The 22,617-nt window shown below is 43.0% G+C and overlaps 1 protein-coding gene across 2 annotated transcripts in view; it reads right to left on the bottom strand.

The window, feature by feature from the left end:
* STAB2 (stabilin 2) overlaps positions 1-22,617 on the bottom strand; it is a 135,214-nt gene that overhangs the window by 60,131 nt on the left and 52,466 nt on the right. For both annotated transcript variants that reach the window (XM_075123184.1, XM_075123185.1), the window contains exons 23-34: positions 21,642-21,822; positions 20,837-20,930; positions 19,710-19,868; positions 18,736-18,831; positions 17,229-17,324; positions 13,532-13,579; positions 9,809-9,945; positions 9,310-9,421; positions 7,660-7,737; positions 7,356-7,454; positions 7,131-7,238; positions 2,808-2,939 (exon numbers count right to left, since the gene is read on the bottom strand). In XM_075123184.1, coding sequence (XP_074979285.1) covers positions 2,808-2,939; positions 7,131-7,238; positions 7,356-7,454; positions 7,660-7,737; positions 9,310-9,421; positions 9,809-9,945; positions 13,532-13,579; positions 17,229-17,324; positions 18,736-18,831; positions 19,710-19,868; positions 20,837-20,930; positions 21,642-21,822 — 1,340 coding nt within the window. The remainder of the gene's footprint in view (positions 1-2,807; positions 2,940-7,130; positions 7,239-7,355; positions 7,455-7,659; positions 7,738-9,309; positions 9,422-9,808; positions 9,946-13,531; positions 13,580-17,228; positions 17,325-18,735; positions 18,832-19,709; positions 19,869-20,836; positions 20,931-21,641; positions 21,823-22,617) is intronic.

The raw sequence follows: 22,617 nt of genomic DNA, 5'->3' as shown, positions 1-22,617 counted from the left end.
GCAGTCCATTAAAATACAGTAGATCAGCTGAACTGCACAGCAGTAGTACTGACTTGACACAGGAAATAGACTCAGCTGGGGGGCTATAACAAAAAATATTGCCCAAGGAGGTCCCAGACTGAAAGAGTGCTCTGGAGTGGTGATGGAAGAAAGAAGGAACAGCATAACATCTTCAGTTCTTCAAACCATCCCTATTCATCAAATCAACTAAGAACATGATCAGGTTTATGCATATGCTCGTGTCCCGTTGATGTACTTGAGTGCTTTGCTGAACTGGGGCCTGTGATGGGGTGTACGTACCCTGGCCTGGGCCGGAAGGAATCAACACCACACTATGGGCAGAGGAAGTCCCGCTCCTCAGCCCGTACTCGGCATGCTCCAAGTGCTATGCCAGTATAAAAGGGAGCGGCCCAGCTCAGTCCGGACTGAGCACCGGAGAGGGAGGACCTTTGGTGGCGTCTCCAGCTGAGGAACCATCACAGCCTTTGCTTGAGGGAGCTGGAGATCCTGAGAACCGGACTGGAGATCTGTGGCCAATGGGAATTACCCATGCTGAGGAGTCTGGAGACCCTGATATCCCATGGACTACAGCTTTAGGAAGCATGATAGGAAGTGACCCAGGGAGGGTGGGCGAGGGGTATCTTCCACCCATGTGAAGTTTGCGTGTTTTGGTTGGATTCCCTGCTAACCCAGTGGCGGACCACTCCACCGCAGATAGGGCCCTGGGCTGGGGCCTGGTGGAGTTGGGTGGGCCTGTGCCCCACTACCCAGGCCGCCATCCCCCTAGTGGTGGCCCCTTGGGTATTGGCCTCTAGGCCATAGTGCCCTGTATCTGGGGGCTGTTATATTGATTCTGGCCACTAGGCCACACTGCCTTGTATCTGAGGGCTGTTATATTGTGTCTGGCCACTAGGCCACAATGCCCTGAACACAAAGGCCGCTGTATTGACTCTGGCCTCTAGGCCATGTTGTCCTGAACGCAAGGGCCGCTGTATTGACTCTGGCCTTTAGGCCACACTGCCCTGAACACAAGGGCTGCTGTATTGACGCTGGTCAGTAGGTCACGCTGCCCTGAACACAAGGGCTGCTGTATTGACGCTGGTCCATAGGTCACGCAGCTCCAGACCCAAGGACCACTGCTTTCACTTTGACTCTTGGACCTCAGTGTGGTGAGGTCCGAGACAGTCAGGTAGACAATAACCTCAGTGTCGTCACACCCACTATCTACCCTGGTAGGGGATGGGGTGTGTCTACACTGCCACAGGGCTATATACTGTGACTAGAGAATAGGACCAGGAGCAAGGAGGTCTGGGTTGTTTTTCTGGTTTTGCCACGGATTTGGGCAGGTCCTGCCCCTTAGGTTCCTCATGAACATAAGGGTATTGTGAGGGTAAATTCACTAATACTGCAAAATGCTTTGAGCTCCTGGGATGAAAGGGGTTATAAAAACTACAAATCAATACTACTACTATTTTTAAAATTAAAAGAGAATTTCCAGAAAAGCTGTTAGAAATAGGATTAATGATTGCTTTGCAATGCAGGTCTCTAGCCACCAGATGTGTGAGACCATCATATTGTCTTGTAAAATCAGAAGCTAAATCTGAACAGCATAATTTAAATCCTGTCAAAGGTCCCTTCCAGTGTGACTTTGAATTAAGCAGGCTTTGTCTAGACCAGGGTTGGGCGAACTTTTTGGACCGAGGGCCACATCTGGGTGGGGAAATTGTATGCAGGGTCGGGGCAGGGGGTTGGGGTGTGGGAGGGAGTGCGGGGTGTGGAAGGGGGTGCGGTGTGCAGGAACAGGCTCAGGGCAAGGGATTGGGACAGAGGAGGGCTGTGGAGTGTATGAGGGGGCTCAGGGAAGGGGATTGGGGTGCAAGAGGGGTGCAGAGTGCAGAAGGGGACTCAGGGCAGCGGTGCAGGAGGGGTGCGGACTGCAGGAGGGAGCTCAGGGCAGGGGGTTGGGGTGCAGGAGGGGTGCGGGGTGTGACAGGGCGCTCAGGGCATGGAGTTGGGGTACAGGAGGGGTGCAAGGTCCAGCAGGGGGCTCAGGGCAGGGGGTTGGGGTGCACAGGGGTGCAGGGTGCAGCAGGGGGCTCAGGACAGGGAGTTGGGGTGCAGGAGGGATGCGAGGTGCATGCAGGGGGCTTAGGGCAGGGAGTTGGGGGGCGGGGTGAAGAAGGGGTTTGGCCTCCGGCCCAGCGCTGCTTATCTAAAGCGGCTCCGGGGTGGCAGCAGCATGCACCAGGACCAGGGCAGGCTCCTTGCATGCATGCCCTGGCCCCACGCCGTGCCTCTCTGGGAAGCGGCCAGCACCATGTCCCTGTGTGCCCCCAGGGGGGGCATAGGGCTCCGTGCGCTGTCCTTGCCACGCCTCCAGGTACCTCCCCCGAAGCTCCCATTGGCCGCGGTTCCCCATTCCCGGCCAATGGGAGCTGCGGGGGGCGGTGCCTGGAGGCAAAGACAATGCACGGAGCCCTCTGCCCCCCTCCCCGGGGCCCCAGGGAGGTGGTGCTGGCCACTTCTGAGAGTGGCGCGGGGCCTGCGGCACCACAGGGGGCAATCCCGCGGGCCGGATCCAAAGCCCTGAGGGGCTGGATCTGGCCGCGGGCCGTAGTTTGCCCACCCCTGGTCTAGACTGTCTGGAGACTCAACAGTATATTTGAATGGGATCTCTTGTAATATTAAGGTGTCAGAAGGCAACAATGAGTCAATAGCTCTTGTTGCCTGCATTTCAATTTAAGATAGAAGTTTCATTCCTGTAGTGAAGAAAACATGTTTCTACATTTAAACACAGACAGTAGCACCTGGCCGTTGTGCAGAAAGAATCCCACTTGATAGGAAAACCCAAGCATGGTCTCCCTGTGCATGCCGTTGTGCATGTCGTTCTTCAAGAGCTTTTCCTCCAACACAATGTGATATCGGATTTGGTCCTCGTCCTGCAAGACACGGGGGGTAAGCCAGTGACGTGCTGCCAACGTTTTAACAAAGGTGCCCTCACTAAATGTTCAGCTTAGTCGGCAACGGTTTGGGTGAAATATTTCTCTCATCCCCCAATGAGTTACATAGCACAGCATATTGTTTGCAGTGTTGTTGTAGCCTAGTTGGTCCCAGAATATTAGAGACACACAGTGGGTGAGGTAATATCTTAATAATTAATAGGTAAGTTGGTGCATTCAAAGATATTATCTCCTTTACCTCGTCTCTCTAATAACAAAGCACAGACATGTAGACAGGTTATGGGCCCTTATGCTGGGGACAAAGCCACTTACTGACTACCAGGGTTTAGGAAGAAACTTCCCCATGGGCAGGTTATTCCATATTGTCTATTATGGAGTTTGTTGTACTTTCTCCTTCAGCATCTGGTATTGGCCACTGGTGGAAGCAAACTACTCTAGTCTGAGCCACTATGGCAATTGCTATATTTCTGTGCATAGGGCTGGCCGATGGATTTTGGAGAGAGTTAGCAAGATTGATTGTTGGGCTACATCCCAATCTTAACTAATTCATTTTACATAAAATCCTGCATGTTGAGGAGCTCTCTATAGAATCATAGAAATGTAGGGCTGGAAGAGACCTCAAAGTCATCAAGTCCAGCCCCCTGTGCTGAGGCAGGACCAAGTAAACCTAAACCAGTGGTTCTCAAACTTTTGCATTGGTTACCCTTTTCATACAGCAAACCTGAGTGAGACACCCCCCCCCCCTTATAAATTAAAAACACAATTTTTATGTTTAACGCTATTATAAATGCTGGAGGCAAAGCATAGTTTGAGGGTGGAGGCTGAAGCTTACGACCCTCCCCCTTCATAATAAGTTTGGGACCCCCTGAGAGGTCACAACCTCCAGTTTGAGAACCCCTAACTTAGACCATTCCTGACAGATGTATATCCAACCTGTTCTTAAAAATCTCCAATGACAGGGATTCCACAACCAACTTTGGAAGCCTATTCCAGTGCGTAACTCTCCTGATAATTAGAAAGAATTCTTTTGCGTAGAATAAAGAATAAATGGACACAAATCTGACATCAGGAATCATAACATTCAACAACCAGTAGGAGAACACTTCAGTCTCTCTGGTCACTCAATAACAGACCTCAAAGTGGCAATTCTTCAACAAAAAAACTTCAAAAACAGACTCCAACGTGAAACTGCAGAACTGGAATTAACTAGATACCATCAGATTAGGCCTGAATAAAGACTGGGAGTGGTTGGATCATTACAAAACCTAAACTTAATTTCCCCAATACTAATTTCTCCCTACTCACACCTTCTTGTCAACTGTCTGTAATGGGCCACTCTCTTACCACTTCAAAAGTTATTTTTCCTCCCTTGGTATCCTGCTGTTAATTGATTTAACTCGTTAGACTGACCTCACACTTGGTAAAGCAACTCCCCATCCTTTCATGTATTTATACCAGCTCCTGTATTTTCACTCCATGGATACGATGAAGTGGGTTCTAGCCCACAAAAGCTTATGCCCAAATAAATTTGTTAGTCTCTAAGGTGCCACAAGGACTCCTCATTGTTTTTGCTGATACACAGACTAATACGGATACCACTCTGAAATCTGATTTTAAAATGGTTTTTGTGTGTCTTCAGGTCTTTTCCCATCTTGCTGGAGTTACTTTGTAACATACATTTTGTATGGTCAGGAATGCTTTGTTTTAGTGGCCTGTTCTGCTTGCAATGGACTTGTGGGATCAGGGGAATAATTTTCAAGAGCACCTGAGTCTACATCTACATTGCAAATAAGGATGAGTGGCAGCATGTCTCAGCCCAGGTCCACTGACTCAGGCTCATGCTATGGGGCTAAAAATAGCAGTGTAAAAGTTCTGGCTCTGAAACCCAGCGAGGGGGAAGGGTCTCAGAACCTGGGCTCCAGCCTGAGTGGGGAAATCTACAGTGCTATTGTTAGCCCTGTAGCATGAGCACCACAAGCCCAAGTCAGTTGATCCAGGCTCTGAGATTTTTTTCTTTTTCTTTTTGCAGCATAGATGTATCCTAAGGGACTTAAGAGCCTAATTCCCATTTGAACGTCTTACTTTAGATGTTCCACTTTTAGCAAGCCTGTTTTGTTTTTCAGGAAGCCAATCTATTTTTAACTCTGCTGTCACCTGCCCAGAAGGCCAATATATGTGGAACATGTTTAGAATGTTCTTCCAATTTACATCTTAAAATTCATGTCATGTCATGCTCTTTAGGTCTTTCAGAGATTCACTCTAGTGAAAGAAATGACTCCAAACTATGACATTTGTAAATTTCGCTATGTCACTTGGCTTTTTTTCATGCAGTAATGTAGTTTCCACTTTGAATTCCCACTGGGTAGAAGTCCTACTGTTTCGTTTTCAGATATCTGATCTCCCTTAACTGGGCACTTGGGATGGGAACATTAAATCTCACTCATCATCATTTAAAATGTAGGGAGATATTTCCTGCCACCTATCACCAGCAGGCTGAGAAATACCCCTCCTGACCAATGTTCTGTTTGGGCCAAATTTTGCTCCCACTGAAATCAAGGATTGGGCCCTGTGACTGCTCCAAACTCCTCCCTCTAAGGTAGCGCTTCTATAAAATGGGAAAAGGTCAGGCAGAGCTAGCCCTCTGACCACTTCCTGTTTCTGCCTTTCAGGGAGCCGCACCTCAAACACAGGCAATCAGTGACTGTGGCCAAGAGGAGCCCCACTGGAAAATTGCAGGTACAATATATAGTGGCAGAAAAGCAAGAAATGAAACCTCCATATGACTGAATAAATAATAGGAAAAGATGAGGGATACATAGAAAGCAAAAGCCTGATCTAGTGTGTGCACCTACCAGTCACTGCTTGCTCTTGGTTTAATTACCTTTTAAAGAAGGGCCAAAATTAAAACCATTTTTCCACTAACCCATTCTTAACCCAAATTTCAAGGTGCAGTTACAGTGGGGATTCAGCTGCTAAACATCTGTTTCTGCAGTACCAAAGCCTGATAGACTGGCTTTTGAAAACCGAAATCATCCACAGCATTGCCCAACTCTACTTTCTATTCAATTTAAAAGAAGAAACTTAATAGACCACCCATTAAGCTTTTTACATTCTGAAAGTTTGATCCTGGAAATACCTGTGTGTGAGTTGACTTAGGCAGGGCAGCTCAGCTGAGCTTAGTTTCATTCATGAGCGTTGCAGACTCACACTACCAATTTATGTCAGTACACCACCACCACTCAGGGGTGTGGAAAATCTACACCCCTGAGTGATGCGGTTATACTGACTTAACTCCTGGCATAGACAGCTTTATGTTGACAGGAGGGCTTCTCCTGTTGACATAACTATTGCCTCTTGGGGAGGTGAAGTACCTCTGCTGACAACAGGAGATGTTCTCTTGTCTGTGTAGGTAGTGTCTTCATAGCTGCAGCACTGTAAGTGTAGACAAGCCCTTAGGCCTGAACTCTGTGAGGCTGAAGGTCTTGATGTTGCTGTCCATGTCTAGCTGCATTGTCATATAGTTAACTAACATTTTTAAAACCAGGTTCAGTTTTCCAAGTGAAAAGGCAGCTCTCAAGGGATACCCGTTCAAATGCTCATTATGGATTTTTCCAGGAAGATGATATAGAAATAACAACATTGTATCATTAGAGAACTAAAATAGTATTGGCACAGTTTTTCAGGAGGTTGACGTTCATGAACAAAAAAGGTAGTGTTGCCTAGCAGATAGATTACTAGACCAGGGCTTAGGAGATCTAGGTTCTATTCTTGGCTCTGCTGCTGGCCTGCTGGGTGACCTCAGGTAAATCACTTCACTTCTTTGTGTCTCAGTTTCCCCATTTGCAAAACAAGCATAATGATATCGCCTTTGTAAAGTGCTTTGAGATCCACTGAGGAAAAGCATTACTAATAACATTATACCTGTTATTTTCAAGTAGAAATGGACAAAACCCAAGAATGATAATTAGAACTTCCCATGATTTGGGGGAGAATAGCTCATGAACCCATCCCCACCTGCCTCTTTTGGTTTTAAGCCAACTTGACTGACTTTTTACAAAACCCAGACCCTGCTGTTTTATTCATTTTATTGTCATCCATTCTGTGGAGCACTAGCAGTTTTGAAACTGAAAAGTTTCAGCTGATAAGACAAGACTTGTGTATAATACATACCAGAGTGGCAGACTTTTTATTCCTGAGGTAACTTTCAATTGCATCATTATTTGGGGCAAAAACTGTGTAAGTGTTAGCTGCTTCTATTTCACTTGCCAGCCTATATTGCTGTTGTGGAAAGACATAAAAAAACAAAACAACACCTTGTAATGATATTCTGCTACCAGCCCAAACACACATAGTCTAGAGAACTACTTGTATTCTTAAAATAGCATGAATACTTGCAATAACATAACCCCTGAAAATGGAGTAATCAGGCATCTGTTCTAAGCGGGCCAGCAGTTTTGGCAATGTGCCACTCAGACCTCTGAGTGGTGTTAGAACCTGAAATCAAAGCATACAAACAATGTCAATATATTGACATATACCATGCTTGCAGCTGCAAGGACTGGAAATAGAATAAACTGATGTACCATACAATATTTTTCCACAGCTGTTGGCTGTTTCCCCATCCAATTTGTATTGCCTTGCTCAGGAGGCAAAGGAATAGAGAGCAGGGTGCTAACTTTTTAATTACATGGTGATGTACCTTATCAATAACATGGATGATTCCATTCGTGGCTGCAATATCACCAACGACAATGTTAGCTCCTTCAATAGTGATGTTCTGGAAAGAAAAGGACTAGGGTTTACTTTTAATCACAGTTACACCAGTTTGCTGATTGTGTGCAGCAGACTTCCACCTGTCTAACTGTTTACATAGAGCTAGATTGTATCCTTATCTAACGTGGTCAAGCAAGGTGCCTGGGAGACAGTAAGCATTCCTCCCCCGGCCTAGGCATTGTTAGGGCTCCCCAGATCCACAGTCCTGGAGCACAGGGGCTGCACCCCTGATGATTTGCTCTGAGGAAACTGGTTGGGGAATAGGTGGCATTGTGGTTCTGTCTTCCCCACTAGAGCTGGGTGAAATTTTTCAGATGAATAGTTGACAAAAATGCAGTTTGTTACCCTGAAACTGGTCACCAATTGACACAAATAGCTTTGGCCAATCACAGAATGACTGGAAAAAGAGGGAGGTGGGTCAGTACTGGTGCTTCCACTGTTGGCCCCTGGTAATATTTAACCCAGTGGTTTGGGTACTTGCCTGGCATGTGGGAGACCTGGGTTTGGATCCCTGATCTAAAACCAACTTTTATGATTCACCACAAATTCTGAAAAATTTCCCATTCGGTTCAGTCTAAATCATACTTTTTTTCCCCAGGTGTGTTTTGTTTTTGTTTGTTTGGACGTGACACTGAACTGAAAAGTCAGTTATTTGCCCAGCTCTGTTCTCTACATGCAGGCCAGCACAACTGACTAGCTGCATGGAGGCAGCATGCTGGCTTCTTTAAATAGGTGAAGTAAATTACTTACTTAAGGAGCCTCAGGAAGAATTGTGCTTCTGAGGCAGAACCTCCTGGTGCTTCTTTTGAGGTGGTGCACCGAGGCGCCGCTTCTCTTATTACGGCTTGCATGCTAAAAACACCATCTAGCCCTCAGTAATTTTGAGACGTCTGTGCATTCCCAAAGCTTCACTGGTCTAGTGGAACCTCTTCAACATGCTCCCCCAAAGAATACTCCTTCAAGGGACTAAATACTATGGAGTTCGCATAATTCCCAGAAACGTGTATAGATTCCTACAATAAATCAGCCAACTTCTGAAGGCTAGGTTGAGAGGTGGTCAAGGACACCTGGCTTCAGCTTATTTATCTTTAAAAATACTTTCAAATGATTTGGGACCATCAAGCTGTGCATGCAGTCAGCCAATGTAGTCGCATGGTATTGCTATTACCCTAATCCTCCCTCCCTCTCGCCTCCCAGTATTGTTTGTTATACTTGCTTGATATGTCTTGTGTTAAATTAGAGGGTAAACTCTTCAGGGTATGGATTGTGCTTTCCTATGTGTACCCCCCTTACAATGGGGCTCTGACCATTTAGGGTTTCTGTCTGCTACAACAATACCAATAATATACATATAAGAATTGATGAGTCACAGTCTGGCTGTCTAGATAAAGCAGTAGAGAAAACAGTACTTGTCAGAGAACCCAACAGTGAGAGAATGTTATAGAGAAATTATGTTAATGCCTATGTTATAGGCATCTTTAAATGTAAGCATATGCATGGGTATTGATATTATTATAGCACTACTGATGGACTGAGAGCAAAATGGGATTTCAAGCTGGCTGACAAGCGATCTTACCTCACTTTCTTTAGACAGATGCAGGAAATTGTTATGCAGAGATGTGGCCAGTGTGTCAGATGATAAATTCTGGAGGTCAGCAAGTCTATAAGCTCCCACTAATACATGATACCTAAAAGGAAATTCAGCTGGATTCTAATGTTTGTATTTTCTTACAGCTTGCAGATAAATAAACATGGCGTTTCAGACCACGGTTTCTAGGTCAGATTCTGCTTTGAGCTACGCTGGGGTAAAGTTGGGGTTGTTTGTTCAGTGCATAGCACAGTTGGGCCTTGGTCTCAGCTGCGGATCTAAACACCACAGTAATGATACAAATAATAAATAATTGTCTTCAATGGGATTACCATTTCAGTGTAAAAAAGGAGAATCTGACTCACTGTCTTTAAGGATGTAAAAGCTGCCTCGCTGTAATGAGTTCAAATCAAAATGATATTTGCATTGAAAACCAATTCATTTAAAGAATCAGATGCATCAAATATTAAAGAAAACATCAACGTACTTTAGTAGAGTTGCAATGTTAGTCTTTGACATCCAAAAGGCTTTCTCATCTTGATCCATGTTTTCAATTGCCCGAAGGGAAGGCACAAGGATGGTTAAATTTGAAGTCACTGACAGCACTGTGTTTATTGAAGCCTCCTGAATCAGAGTAAAATGTGTTATATTGTATATCCTAAGCTTATGTGTCATCAGGTGACCCTTTTAATAGGGTTCCGGACATGAGCTGTCCTGTGATTGGTGTGGGGAGGAAGAACCATTAAGTAGCCTAATGATTTGAACCAATGGCTACAAAGAGAGCTACAAAAAATGTGTGGAAAGCCAAAACAGTGAATTTTTGGTCCGCGTATGAAGAATAGAAACAATCTTAATAAGGATAGGAACCAATTTTAATATAACCATAAAAAACAAGTCAATCTACACAACTATTGTACTATGCCATTTATTTTATGTATTTGAATTAAAAAATATTTTGGTTACTACTGCTGCTTGATAATAGTTGCAACTGAAGTACCCATGAAGGGTAGGCAGAAGTATTTAAGAAACAGGATGAATAGAGTTAATAGCCATGAAATAGGTAATCTGCCTAATACAAGATTCACATGTGAAAGACTGGTTTCAGAGTAACAGCCGTGTTAGTCTGTATTCGCAAAAAGAAAAGGAGTACTTGTGGCACCTTAGAGACTAACCAGTTTATTTGAGCATAAGCTTTCGTGAAGGTGCCACAAGTACTCCTTTCCTTTATTTGAAAGACTGTACATTTAAGCAGAGATTTTTCCAAGAACCATAAGGGAGTTATGCATCTAACTCTCAATGAATTTCAATAGGATTTGGGAGCCTAATTCCCTTCAGGTGCTGTTGACAATCCCAGTTTTAACATAGGGCTGTAGGCTGCTAATGTTTGAGTATGCTAACTCGTGTTTCATTTAGCAGTGTTGGATCTTAGGCTGTGGAAGAAACTGGGGAGGAGAGATTAAGAGGATTAACCTCAGTATAACCTCTTTCTCATAAAACAAAACAAAATACCATCAGCACCATCAAAATTTGCTAATTTCACTCTTGTAAATTTCCATGGAGCAAGAGGTTCAGGTTTTGCCTTGCCCTAGCTTGTGTGCTGCCTGGAGACTGGCCATGGGCTCTTCCTAGTGCTCCTTCATCACTTTTGTCATTTCAGTGTCAAGAAAGGAGAATTGTGCAGAAACCAGTCCCTTGAAATAGCTGGGAATTGTATCTGCTAGTGTCATCTTTCAAGTCACCATTGCCACAAGCATCCGAGGGCCTCCCAAGTATTTAAAAATAGAGCTAACAATAACAATCTCCCTCTTCCTTCCTAGTCTGTAGGAAAAAACAGCATGCAGGTATGAAAATGTATAAACATGAACATTCCTGCTAGAGTATGAAGTTAAAAATATGCCCAGAAAAAGACCTCCCTGTTTGCTTGTCTTATCAAACACCATTTGATCCAGAGAGAGGTTTTCCCCTACCACCAAAACATCAGCATAGGAACATAGCTCAGGCAACCATAGGGCCTGATTCAAGGCCCACTGAAGTCAGTAGAAAGATTCCTACTGATTCTTATGGCTTTGGATCAGGCCCACAGTCTCTTTCTGTGCAATATGCACAGCTAGCAATAAGTATCTAAGGGCCAAGATCTGATTTGTACAAGCTCGGATAGTCACTGTGCTTTGATTTGCCAGTTCCTGCTTTTTATGAAACTATTTTGCAACTGAAAAGGATATGAGTAAAGACCGATGACAACTGGTGTCTTGTTAACCACTTCTAGATGGCTAGGATTCTTACTGTGTTGGAGTAAAATCTGAGGACAAACCTACTTCAAGAACCCTGTACTTCTTATCCTTTAACAGAATACTTGGCTTGTGTTTCAAGACAATGGAACTGAAAAAAATAAATATTAGGTGGTATGTGACCATGGGTGTGGCGTGGAGGAAAGACTGAAGGGAATGGGGGAGGCTAGGGATTTTGATAGGAGATAATTAAGACAATACATATAATTGATTTAAAGTATTTTTGGTAGGTTATTTAGATAGCTGTGATTATAACTACAACAGCGCCATGAACAATATCTATGTAATGGGAGAAGGAGCATCACACAAATATAAAGAATAGAACTTGCTACTCACCTGAGATGTTAAAATCATGGAAGTTGCACTGTCTCTTCTAATAGACAAGTGGGGAATGCGACACTATAGAACACCAGTTCTCAAACTGTGGGTCGGGACCCCAAAGTGGGTTGCGATCCTGTTTTAATGGGGTCGCCAGGCCTCGTGTTAGACTTGCTGAGGCCGGGGGCTGAAGGCTGAGCCCCATCACCTGGGGACAAAGCCCAAGGACTTCCACCCTGAGTGGCGGGGCTCGGACTTTGGCTTCTGCCCTGGGTGGCAGGGCTCGGGTTACAGGACCCCCGCTTGAGGCTGAAGGTGAAGCGCTTGGGCTTCGGCTTTGGCCCCCCTGCATGGAGGCGGGTCTCGGGGGTCACAGTACAATGATGTTTGAGAACCTCCTGCTATAGAAGAATATATTTTTTAACACTACAGTTCTTTAATTTTAAGAGGTGGAGTTTCTCTGAAGTAAAGCAGGAATGTCCATATCCCTATTTCAATAGGCTTTGTGGTCTGCTCCCCGCATAGTGTGTTCACTCTTCTCTTTCTCCCCTCTACCACCTGACAAGTTTTGTGCAAACCTAGCAGCACTTTCATAATACTTGACTCCTAATACATGACTACATGTACTTATTTCCGCTCTGGTTTTGTTGTTTTCTGTCTGTAAAATTGCCAATGGAATATGCTGCTGTTTGAGAACCTGAATCAAGCAGGCAGCCAGATAACTATTTTACAATTAGCCACATTATCCTCCAAGTCCTCTCGGCCATGATGGCTACACTAAATGTGACAATGGTTAGGCAGCTGGCGTGTTATGACTGCTGCTTGTCATACTGTTCCTAAGGGTCTGTCTGTTACCCTGTGCTTGCTCCATCTATTTGTTGTATCGACCAATTGTCTCTTGTCTTATATTTAGACTGTAAGCTCTTTGGAGTTGGAAGTGTCACATTACAGGAGTGATCTGGCAAATATGAATCCGTTTGTTTGGAACACTTCTCATTTTGTTCAAACAGGTGTTTCTAACCCTACTATACAGTCAGACATTCTACTGTGATTTATCTGCTCATTCATTTTCTATGGTTCAATCAAGTCAGTGCAGATGGTGGGTTCCTCCTCACTTGCTCTGACAGTCAGAATGATGACCACACACAGTTTAGGATTTTCATGCCATCCAGCACTGTGCAAATATGCAGGAGAAAGAATTCTTCTCCCATCCCCTTTGCTGTGGAGGCTACAGCAGCCATGGGTGCCACAGACCTTGTGCAGCCTTCTCACCAAGGGGCAGATAGGAGGACCTGCTCTGTGGTGAAATCTGATGTCATCTGCATGCCCATAGAGCTGAGCTCTGTATGCAGCCTCCCACCCCATATACCAGAACTGGTATTGGTTCCTCTGCCAGTGGAGCTTCTGCGTCTATTGAGATTGGAGCTGGAATTTGGCCTCAGTGCAGAAGAATTAGATGACCAGATTCTGCCCCGAAGTACACATATTCACCTGTTCATGTCAGTACAGATCTTGGACTATATTATTTGATGGGAACATCACTAGAGAGCCACGTTTCTATATATTAAAAGGATAGTATTTTCCTCAAACAAAAGTATACTCACATTAACCCACTGGTTAAATCCAGCTGCCTCTGACAGAGCAGACAACTCCTGATCCAATAAAGAGAAGAATGAATACAGTGGTTATTCATAAGACCTATATAAGTGGTCTGAGTTTCAGAGGTAATGAGCACCTACCTACAGCTGCTATTGCAATCTGTGGTGACACAGAATGTCTGTCCTGGGTGCTATTACATGGAGATGCAGGGGTTCAGTAGGCATACAGAATGAGGACAGTGGCAGTTGTATCATCAGCAATCAAACAGTAACATTTTCCTAGTACTATGGTACACTTTGGTTTCAGTGGGAGTTGTGAAAGCTCAACTCCTCTGAAAATCAGGCCACCTAATGCTTAAATATGCATGTGTCAATGACTTTATCATTTAATGTATAGGTGTCTAACTTTGGGCTAAACATTTTATCTCTAAATATTCAAGTACAAATCTTGTCTTAACTAAATCCCAAATAAATCAAAAGAGAATTCTTTGTTTTTGTGCTGTATGTACACCACCTAGCACGATGGGGTCACGGACCATGACTGGGACACCTAGGCACTATCGCAATATAAATTAAATGATAAAGTCATTAACACAGAGTTAATGTTGCCTGGTGATAGTCTGTGCCCTTCCAGAATGTTAAGTTCAGAAAAACTCAGACTTGTGGAAACAAAGAAATACTGAATTAAGGTTGTTTGCCCATTGTGACAAAGTTCCTGCTCTACCTTGGTGGGTCTTGCGCTTATTGACGGATTTGCTCGCTTTGGAGCTTCACAGCAGCCCTCAGTTTGGCCGTTTTTCTGAATTCATGGTCCAGGTTGACTCCTCCTGTGTCTGACCAGGAGTTGGGAGGATTTGGAGGGAACCCGGGCCCGCCCTCTACTCTGGGTTCCAGCCCAGAGCCCTGTGGAATGCAGCTGTCTAGAGTGCCTCCTGGAACAGCTGTGTGACAGCTACAACTCCCTGGGCTACTTCCCCATGGCCTCCTCCCAACACCTTCTTTATCCTCACCATAGGACCTTCCTCCTAGTGTCTGATAATGCTTGTACACCTCAGTCCTCCAACAGTCCGCGTTCTCACTATCAGCTCCTAGTGCCTCTTGCTCCCAGCTCCTCACACGCACACCACAAACTGAAGTGAGCTCCTTTTTAAAACCCAGGTGCCCTGATTAGCCTGCCTTAATTGTCTCCAGAAGGTTCCTGATTGTTTTGGAACCTTCCCTGTTACCTTACCCAGGGAAAAGGGACCTACTAAGCCTGGGGCTAATATATCTGCCTTCTATTACTCTCCTATAGCCATCTGGTTCGACCCTGCCACACCATGTAACCTTAACTCTGTCTTCTTTGAGTGTTGCCCCCATATCACCCATAATGTACTTTCTCATACTCTGACTGTTCGCTGTAATGCACAGGCACTCCCTGCACTTGCTCTACACTCAGACATGGAGCCTACTCCAACAAAATACCACTGGCAAAATTTAACAGCCGCCTCAGACCCTTTTACAACCCCTTTACACGTGCACACAGGTTACTATCTAAATCTATACTTTCCCCCACTCATCATTAAATCCACAGACTGCTCTTCTATCCCACCTCACTATTGATAATACCCATGACAAGAAAAGCCCAGTGCCCTTCTGTTTGACATAATCCACACAATTCTGTATTGAAACCCTGCATCTCCATGTATTGTCACCCAGGATTGACATTTTAGGTCATCTCAGATTGCAGTGGGAGCTGTGGTTGCTCATTATAAAGAGACTGAGAGCAGGGCTCAGACACTCCCACAGAGGCAAGGCCCCCATATTCCAACTTACATGAGAGGGGCAGGGAGGGGGACTCAGACTTCTCTGACGGTGTAGGAGCCCCAAGATCTGGGCACACACTATCTGGAGCTCTCCCTATTCTCCTCCAGTCCACCTGCCACTCACCCCCATGTCCCTTTCCCAGTGTCCCTCCCCTATCCCCATTTATCCCTGCTCCCCTTGATATAGCCCCAAAACCCTCACTCCTATACCCCCACTCCTCCACCCCCTAAAATGCCCCTCCTGACAGTAAGCATTCTTACATCTAACTTTTGTTTTGTTACAAACATACTTTAAATGTATTCCTGCAAAATGCCTCCCTCCCAAAGGGGGGTAGATTTTTTTTATATGCCTTTCTGCCCTAGGCAGGGGCTGGAACTGTCATTAGCTGGGTGAGTTCAGGACAAAAGGCTTACTGCTTATCGCCTTGAACTATCCAGCTACAGAGAAAGCTTTCCACCTACAAAGCCTCTTAGCCTCCTTTTTTTGCACATGCTCAGTGTGATTTGTTTGGTGTTTGACCCTTACTCAAGAGCTTCACTGGAGAGCCAAACTCTTACTAAGAGTGTTTTGAATTTTGCTCCCCAAAAGGACTTGTTGGTGCTACACACGCTTGGACGGTAACGCTTAAGTGAGCGAGACCCTTATGTTTGATCTCCAGGCCTGGGCAAAAAAAAGATTATATATTTAGAAAAGCTGTTTATTTCAGGGGGCTGTATCTCAGGAATCCCTTGGTCAAATGACCTCAAATTTGGATCACTACCCATGCTCTGCACTCCCACAGGGCACACTACATTTCAAGGCAATCTATGTAACTGTGCAGATTTTACAGCACTAAGAAGAGTCATTCTTTACACACAATGGTCTTCTCAACCTTAACTATAGTGAAGCTAGTGCTCCATTATAATAAACATAACAACAATTAAAGACAAGTCAATTTTTAAAACTTTCTTTTTTGTAGTACTGATAGTGAGTGGAAATCCTTTAGGGTCATTTTCAGAAATGGGACAGTTTTAGTAGCCAAAGTGTACTGTAGTCCTAGAAAAACTATACTGCTATTCAGTTATGATTCCCCATTCCCAGGCAGCATGTTTACTGCAGACCTTCATCTTGAGTGTAATATCTCCCTAGACAGACATTTTGTTTTCCACCAACTGGAGAATGGAAGAGTTTTCAGGCTGTGTGTTGCCATTTCCAAGTAATGTGAAAGGCTGCAAAATTAACCGGATACTATAAATCCATTGGCAAACCTGCTGTAAATGTCTTTATGTTCTGTAATGGAGTCTTAGTCAGTAGTTTATTTGGTTTCTGTTCATTTCAGTGCTGAGACTGGGAACAGATTGGGCTATAAATGGTAATGCCAATCCCAGCTTCTTACTGCTGCCAGTTTAAAAAGAAAAGATAAAATAGCTGAGAAGATTGACACATATCTTTCCTTTTCCTATCCAGTTAAATAGTTGAAAATTTACCTTCACTAAATGACCTGTTTTGTTCTCCTATTTTATATATGATAAGTCGATCTCTGATCAAAACTGACAGGTTCAGATGAGACTAATTTTCAAGACCAGATTTTCATATAAATGGGGCATCCACAGCTCTCAATGACTTCAGTTGTATTTTGTGAAAATTAGGCTCTAATGCTGGCATTTTCAGAGGCTTAATGAAATCAGATGCCCAATTCCCTTAGGCCCTTTGAAAGTGCTAGCCTCTCTCTTTAAACACAGTATCTCATTTCTGGGATTTGCAAGGGTCTCAGGAGGCACGCTGTCTGCAGTCAGCACAGTTGTGCATTACATTGTTAGGGTTGTTCAGAAGTTACTTTACTGTCTCCCTGGCCAGCATTACAAAAAGAATCTGCAGTTGAACTTGCCCTTAGACAAAAGATCACTATCTTACTTACATCTGCTGCACTTCCATAGCATATGATGCCATTTCCTTCGTATCCCTTTGGACACACACAGTCCCAGACACCAGATGACACAAACTGACAAGTTGCCTTTAAAAAATGAGGGAGAGAAGATTTAATCTGTCAAAGAGCTGTGGATTCAAGAGATGTTGCTGATATAATATGCTTGCACATAATACAAGGCAATGCTGAGATGTGGCAAAGTTAAAATAGCTGAAAATCCCTTCATTGAGGCCCTCATTCAGTAAAGTATCCCTATTCTGGAAAGCACTTAAGCATGTTCTTAAGTCCCACTGAAATCAATAGGACTTAAATGCTTTCATGAATGGAAGAAACAAGGTGTGTGAGGTAATATCTTTTATTGGACCAACTTCTGTTGGTGAGAGAGACAAGCTCACCAACAGAAGTTGGTCCAATAAAAGATATTAGAAAGCTTTTCATCCAGCATACAAGAAAAAATACTTTACAATTTAGATAATCAGTCTCATGCCACAAATGATGAAAAGTTCAGAGAACGGTTAGTGAAAAACCTATAAACTGTCAAACAATTGTGAATTACAAAATCGTGCGCACCAAAGCTGTTTGCAGATAATTTAGGAATGGAAATGAAAGGCTAAATTGATCAGATAATTTATTGGCAATAAATAATCCAAACAGTTCTAAATTAAAAAAAAATCTCTTTATGCAATATAGCCTAACACATCTTGAAGAATCCCATAATGCCTGACTGAGCAGATACTTCTGGTCTGGAGAGAAGAAATTGTAGCGGCCATTAAGTATTTTAACTACTGTATCTGGGAAAAGCAAATTGGACCTTGATTTGAGACCCACAGAATAAATTGCATCATAGTAAACTTATGCACTGTGGATGGATGAGCAGGCCCTCCTGAAATTTGAGCCTATGGCTCCTGAGAGTCTATGTATTGTTAGACCAGATGATGAGACTACTAAGCCCCCTTTCTTTTGCCTTCTTTGAAAGGTGAATGGGATAACTGAACCCTGAACTAGCTATTGTAAGTAACCAAAAATAACTTGTTCTATGGTGTAGGGACTCAATGGATCTGCACCAATTTACAGCAGCAGAGAATTTGTCTCTGTATCTTCATGCTGTATTGCTGATATTCCAAAAAAACAAAACCAACCGTCTAGATATGTCAGAGAACATGGAGATCAACTTTCCAGTCTTCTTAACAGACCAAATTGTAGGGGCCTTACTCGATTATCACTCAGACTTCAGTTAGGGAAACTTTAATGGATCTCAGTGGAAAAACCTAGTAAGGATCTCAGGATCTATTTGGATATCAGCAATCCTTTCACCTGACACTGAAGGACATTTTTATGCACTCAACTGAGCTTTAAAGATCCTACAACATGAAGCTGCGACATGTTTGCTCTAGTGGAATGCCATTCATTCTCACACCCATGGAAGAAATATTATCCACTGATGCATACAGTAAAACAAATGTTATTTTAATATTTGTTCTGAGAATAATTAACTCACCAGATGATGGCACTTTCCATTTTGTTCCAAACAAGAGTTTATTGGTTCACATTCAATTCCATTCCCCCGAAATCCTTCCTTACATTCACAGTCATTCTACGATTCCAAACAAAACAAGGCAATAAAGTAAAACGATTAAAACATTGTAGATCTTCTAAACACTATGGATCAGATTTCCAGATGGTGTTTATCCATATAGCGCCACTGAATTCAATGGTGTGACACCAATTTACACCATCTGAGAATCTGTCCCTTTGTACTTTAAACCCACAAAGCGTTTGTGCTGAAACTCTGAACATGCTGTTGCATTTCCAACATTAATACCAGTAAGTTGAGGCCCAGCACATGGTGGAGCCCAAGTGTTTGATCTTTTGGCATCATTCATGGGGAGGGTGGTAGTCTCTCAGTGTGTCCTGCATGGATGTTTAAAAGAATTAGTGATTTAAAAACTATATACATATGTGCTCTAGAAATATCCTAGAGAGATAATCGGCATTCATGGATTGTGGATGGATTTTTTTTTTAAATTTTTCCTGAATAGCTGTAAATAACTAAAGAATAAAGTACAGTCCCTTTCAATAGAGAATTAATGTTGATAGATTTTTTCAGAAGAAGTGAGTTTTAAGGCAAGATTTAAAATGGAGAGAAGGGTACTCATTTGGGACATAAGACCATCAGATTTGAAGGGGCCTCCTGTATCATTGATTCCAGTCCCCTGCTATTGCAGTCAATCCCATCATATAATAAATCCCTTCATAAATTTATCAAGCTCCATTTGAAAACCACTTCAGTTTTTTGCCCCTACTCCTATGAGATGAGGAACACAAGATGTGGGAGGCTGTTCCAGGTGGGGTTGCATGGAAGAGGGCACATAGAGGGAGTGGGAGAAGACGTAGAAGGTAGTAGTTCGGGAGCAAACTTGGGCAGAACAGAATGAGGTAGAGGTAGTGCAGGAAGATATGAGCGAAACTTACCTGACCCGGCCCTACGTATATGCAGGTAGCATTGTCATGGCACCCTCTGAAATTTGGTAGCAGACAATTGTTGATCTCTGAGCAATCTCTTCCATTCCCACTCCATCCTGGCTGGCATACACATGTGTGAGTTCCAAGGCCTGTTTTAATACATTCTGCCTGTAGGGACATGACACAGTAAACAAATTTAATGGACACCAACCACCATTTTAAAATGGACAGCTCAGAAAAGGACATGCTGGAAAGGAGATGGAATCTTTGGCTATGACACTAGAGAACAAACTCTATTTTTTCCCCTTTAATATTTTCATAGAATTTTTTTTGTGCTGGACTTACAGCCCTGGAGGTTGACATCCCCCTTTGTCCATAGGAGACCGTGGTGGGCAGAAAGGTTCCCCCGCAATGCCATGTCAGTGTGTCTCACCCTGACTTGGAGGGGTGAAGGTCTCTCTTGACTGAATCAAATCTTCGACCTCTGAACTGATGCAATCAGCAAAGACGCCAATTAATGCCAGCCACTGTGGGTGTTATTATGTGGCTACCTGTGCACTGCTAACTATAATGCAACTAGCAACTTGTTTCACATAAGCTTCCAAACAGTCATCAGATGATAAGAAATAACCTTAGGTCACTAATAACTTGACCTCAATTTGATCTGACAATTTAAACATTGAAAATAGTTTTAAAATCCATTACTTAATCCCTTGAACTAGTTACGGGCTTCCTTGTAGTAGATCCTGCTCTGCCAACTCTAAAGAGGAAAAAGATCCCTCATTGCCATAGCTTTAGCTTCATTATGGAATGGGAGAGCATAGAGGCGTAGAGAGATTTCAATCCATGGGTCTACTGCTTTGAAGGAAGATTTTACTTTGGGTTATATTAAGAATGTCACAGAAGTCGCTAAAAAAGTTGTGTGGCATCCATCTTTGGGCACAATGACTATATAAGTCATAGCAATTTTCATAGCAAAGCAACTGTAAGGGCAAGAATTTTAATTATGGGAAGGATTTGAATTTGGTTGGAAATTCCGAATTTATATGTGCAAATGTTTCTTACTGGTATTCCTAGCCTTTCTTTAGATTTCCTCTAAACTAAGCAACTCCTTCTGTAAGAAATCATATACTTACATTGGTATTGCAACCACCTTGAACTAAACTAGCACAAGGATCTACTTCACTGCAGGTTGTTCCATCTCCCTCATATCCAGGTTTGCAGATGCAGCTATAAAAACAAGGTTTGATTAAATCATTTTGCATGATAGGACACTTGTAAAATTAAGCTGAATTGATTTTTGATAATTTTTTCCTTTAGCACATTGTCCAAATTACAGGCTGCTTAAAATGATTAGCTTTGGCTTTATTGAAGATACCACACCATTTCAAGTACATAGATGGTTAAGGGTGAATATCCGAAAAGCACACTGCCCAAAATTTTCAAAAGCACCGACATCCCATTTTCAAAAGTGACAAGTATTTAGCCTTTCTCATTGCAAGTTAATGAATTTAGGCTCCTAAGACATTTAGGCACTTTTGAAAATTAAACTTAGGTTCCTAAATTACTTTGACTCTTTTGACTGTAACCCTCTTACTTCTGCAATTTTACAAGCTCAAACATATTGATCTTAAGATCTGAAAAAGCTATGTATAATGTGTGGAAATGAGCACAGAACTGGGAATCAAACCACTGAGATCTAATCCCTGGTCTGCAATTGACTCACTGCATTGCTTTGGGTAGGTCCCTTCACTTTTCTGCCTCCTTTTCTCCCCCTATAAAATGAAAGGAACATGCACATACCACCTCATAGTATTATGATAAAGATTAATGTTTGTACAATAGTGTGAAGTGTTATCTTGAAACAAAAAATACCAGTCCTGGAGTTTGATTCTGAAAGTGTTATAGCACACCTAATATTACTTAGATATAACTACCTACCTCCTGGCACCATTACTAAGCTGACAATTTGCATGTGCATGACAGAATTGCACAAAAGGCCCACACGGAACTATCTGCTTATCACAGAGTTTCCCAGCATATCCACTTTTGCATGATCCAGCAAGGCAGATTCCATCACTACCTATCCTGTTATCACATTTCCCGTAAACACACAGGCATTCTGTAGGGGGAAAAATAAAACGTGAAATTAAACAATTGAAAAACAATTGTCCCTATATGGTATTTCTTAAATATTTCAGATTAGTTCTTTCTAAAATCTAAACACCTGTAATAATATTCTTCATATTTTTTATAGCACACTTGTCTGCCATTGGAATTTAAAGTTATCTATAGAAGCTGGTGAAGCAGGCACACCACATCATATCTTGGATTGAAAAAACTAAAATGATTACTTATAAACAGATCAAACAAAATCACTAAACTTTTACAAACTAAGGCCCTGATTCTGCAAAAATTTACCCACGTGCTTAACTTTATGCCCTATGAGCAGTTCTGTTGAAGTCACAGAACTACTCACAGTGCAAAAAGATAAACAAATGTGGATGAATTTACAGGATCAAGGCTCAAAAAGATCTTAATATTTTTTTAAAGTAGCTATGCTTCAGCCTCTGACCTCACATCATCTTATGGAAGGCCTAGTGGCCTCTTAGGCTATGTCTACACAGGGATAAAAAACGCACTGCTGGCCCGGGTCAGCTGACTCAGGCTGCGGGGTCCATATTTGCTGTGTAGACATTCCGGTTAGGGCTGGAGCCTGGGCTCTGGGACTTTTCTTTTTACTCTGGGCCCTACACTAACAGACACAGTAGTTATCTAGTAAGAATGATGTTTAAAGTGGATCTGAATCTGATTCCTACATAATCTTAAATATTTTCAGATTGTGGATTTTTTTTTCAAGACAGTGATTGTGTCTTCATATGTATGTAGATAGCTGCTATTACGTTTGTGAACAATT

The sequence above is a fragment of the Caretta caretta genome, chromosome 1 (genome assembly GCF_965140235.1).
Source record: "Caretta caretta isolate rCarCar2 chromosome 1, rCarCar1.hap1, whole genome shotgun sequence".
Lineage (NCBI taxonomy): Eukaryota > Metazoa > Chordata > Testudines > Cheloniidae > Caretta > Caretta caretta.
This window is presented reverse-complemented; position numbering and strand designations above follow the sequence as displayed.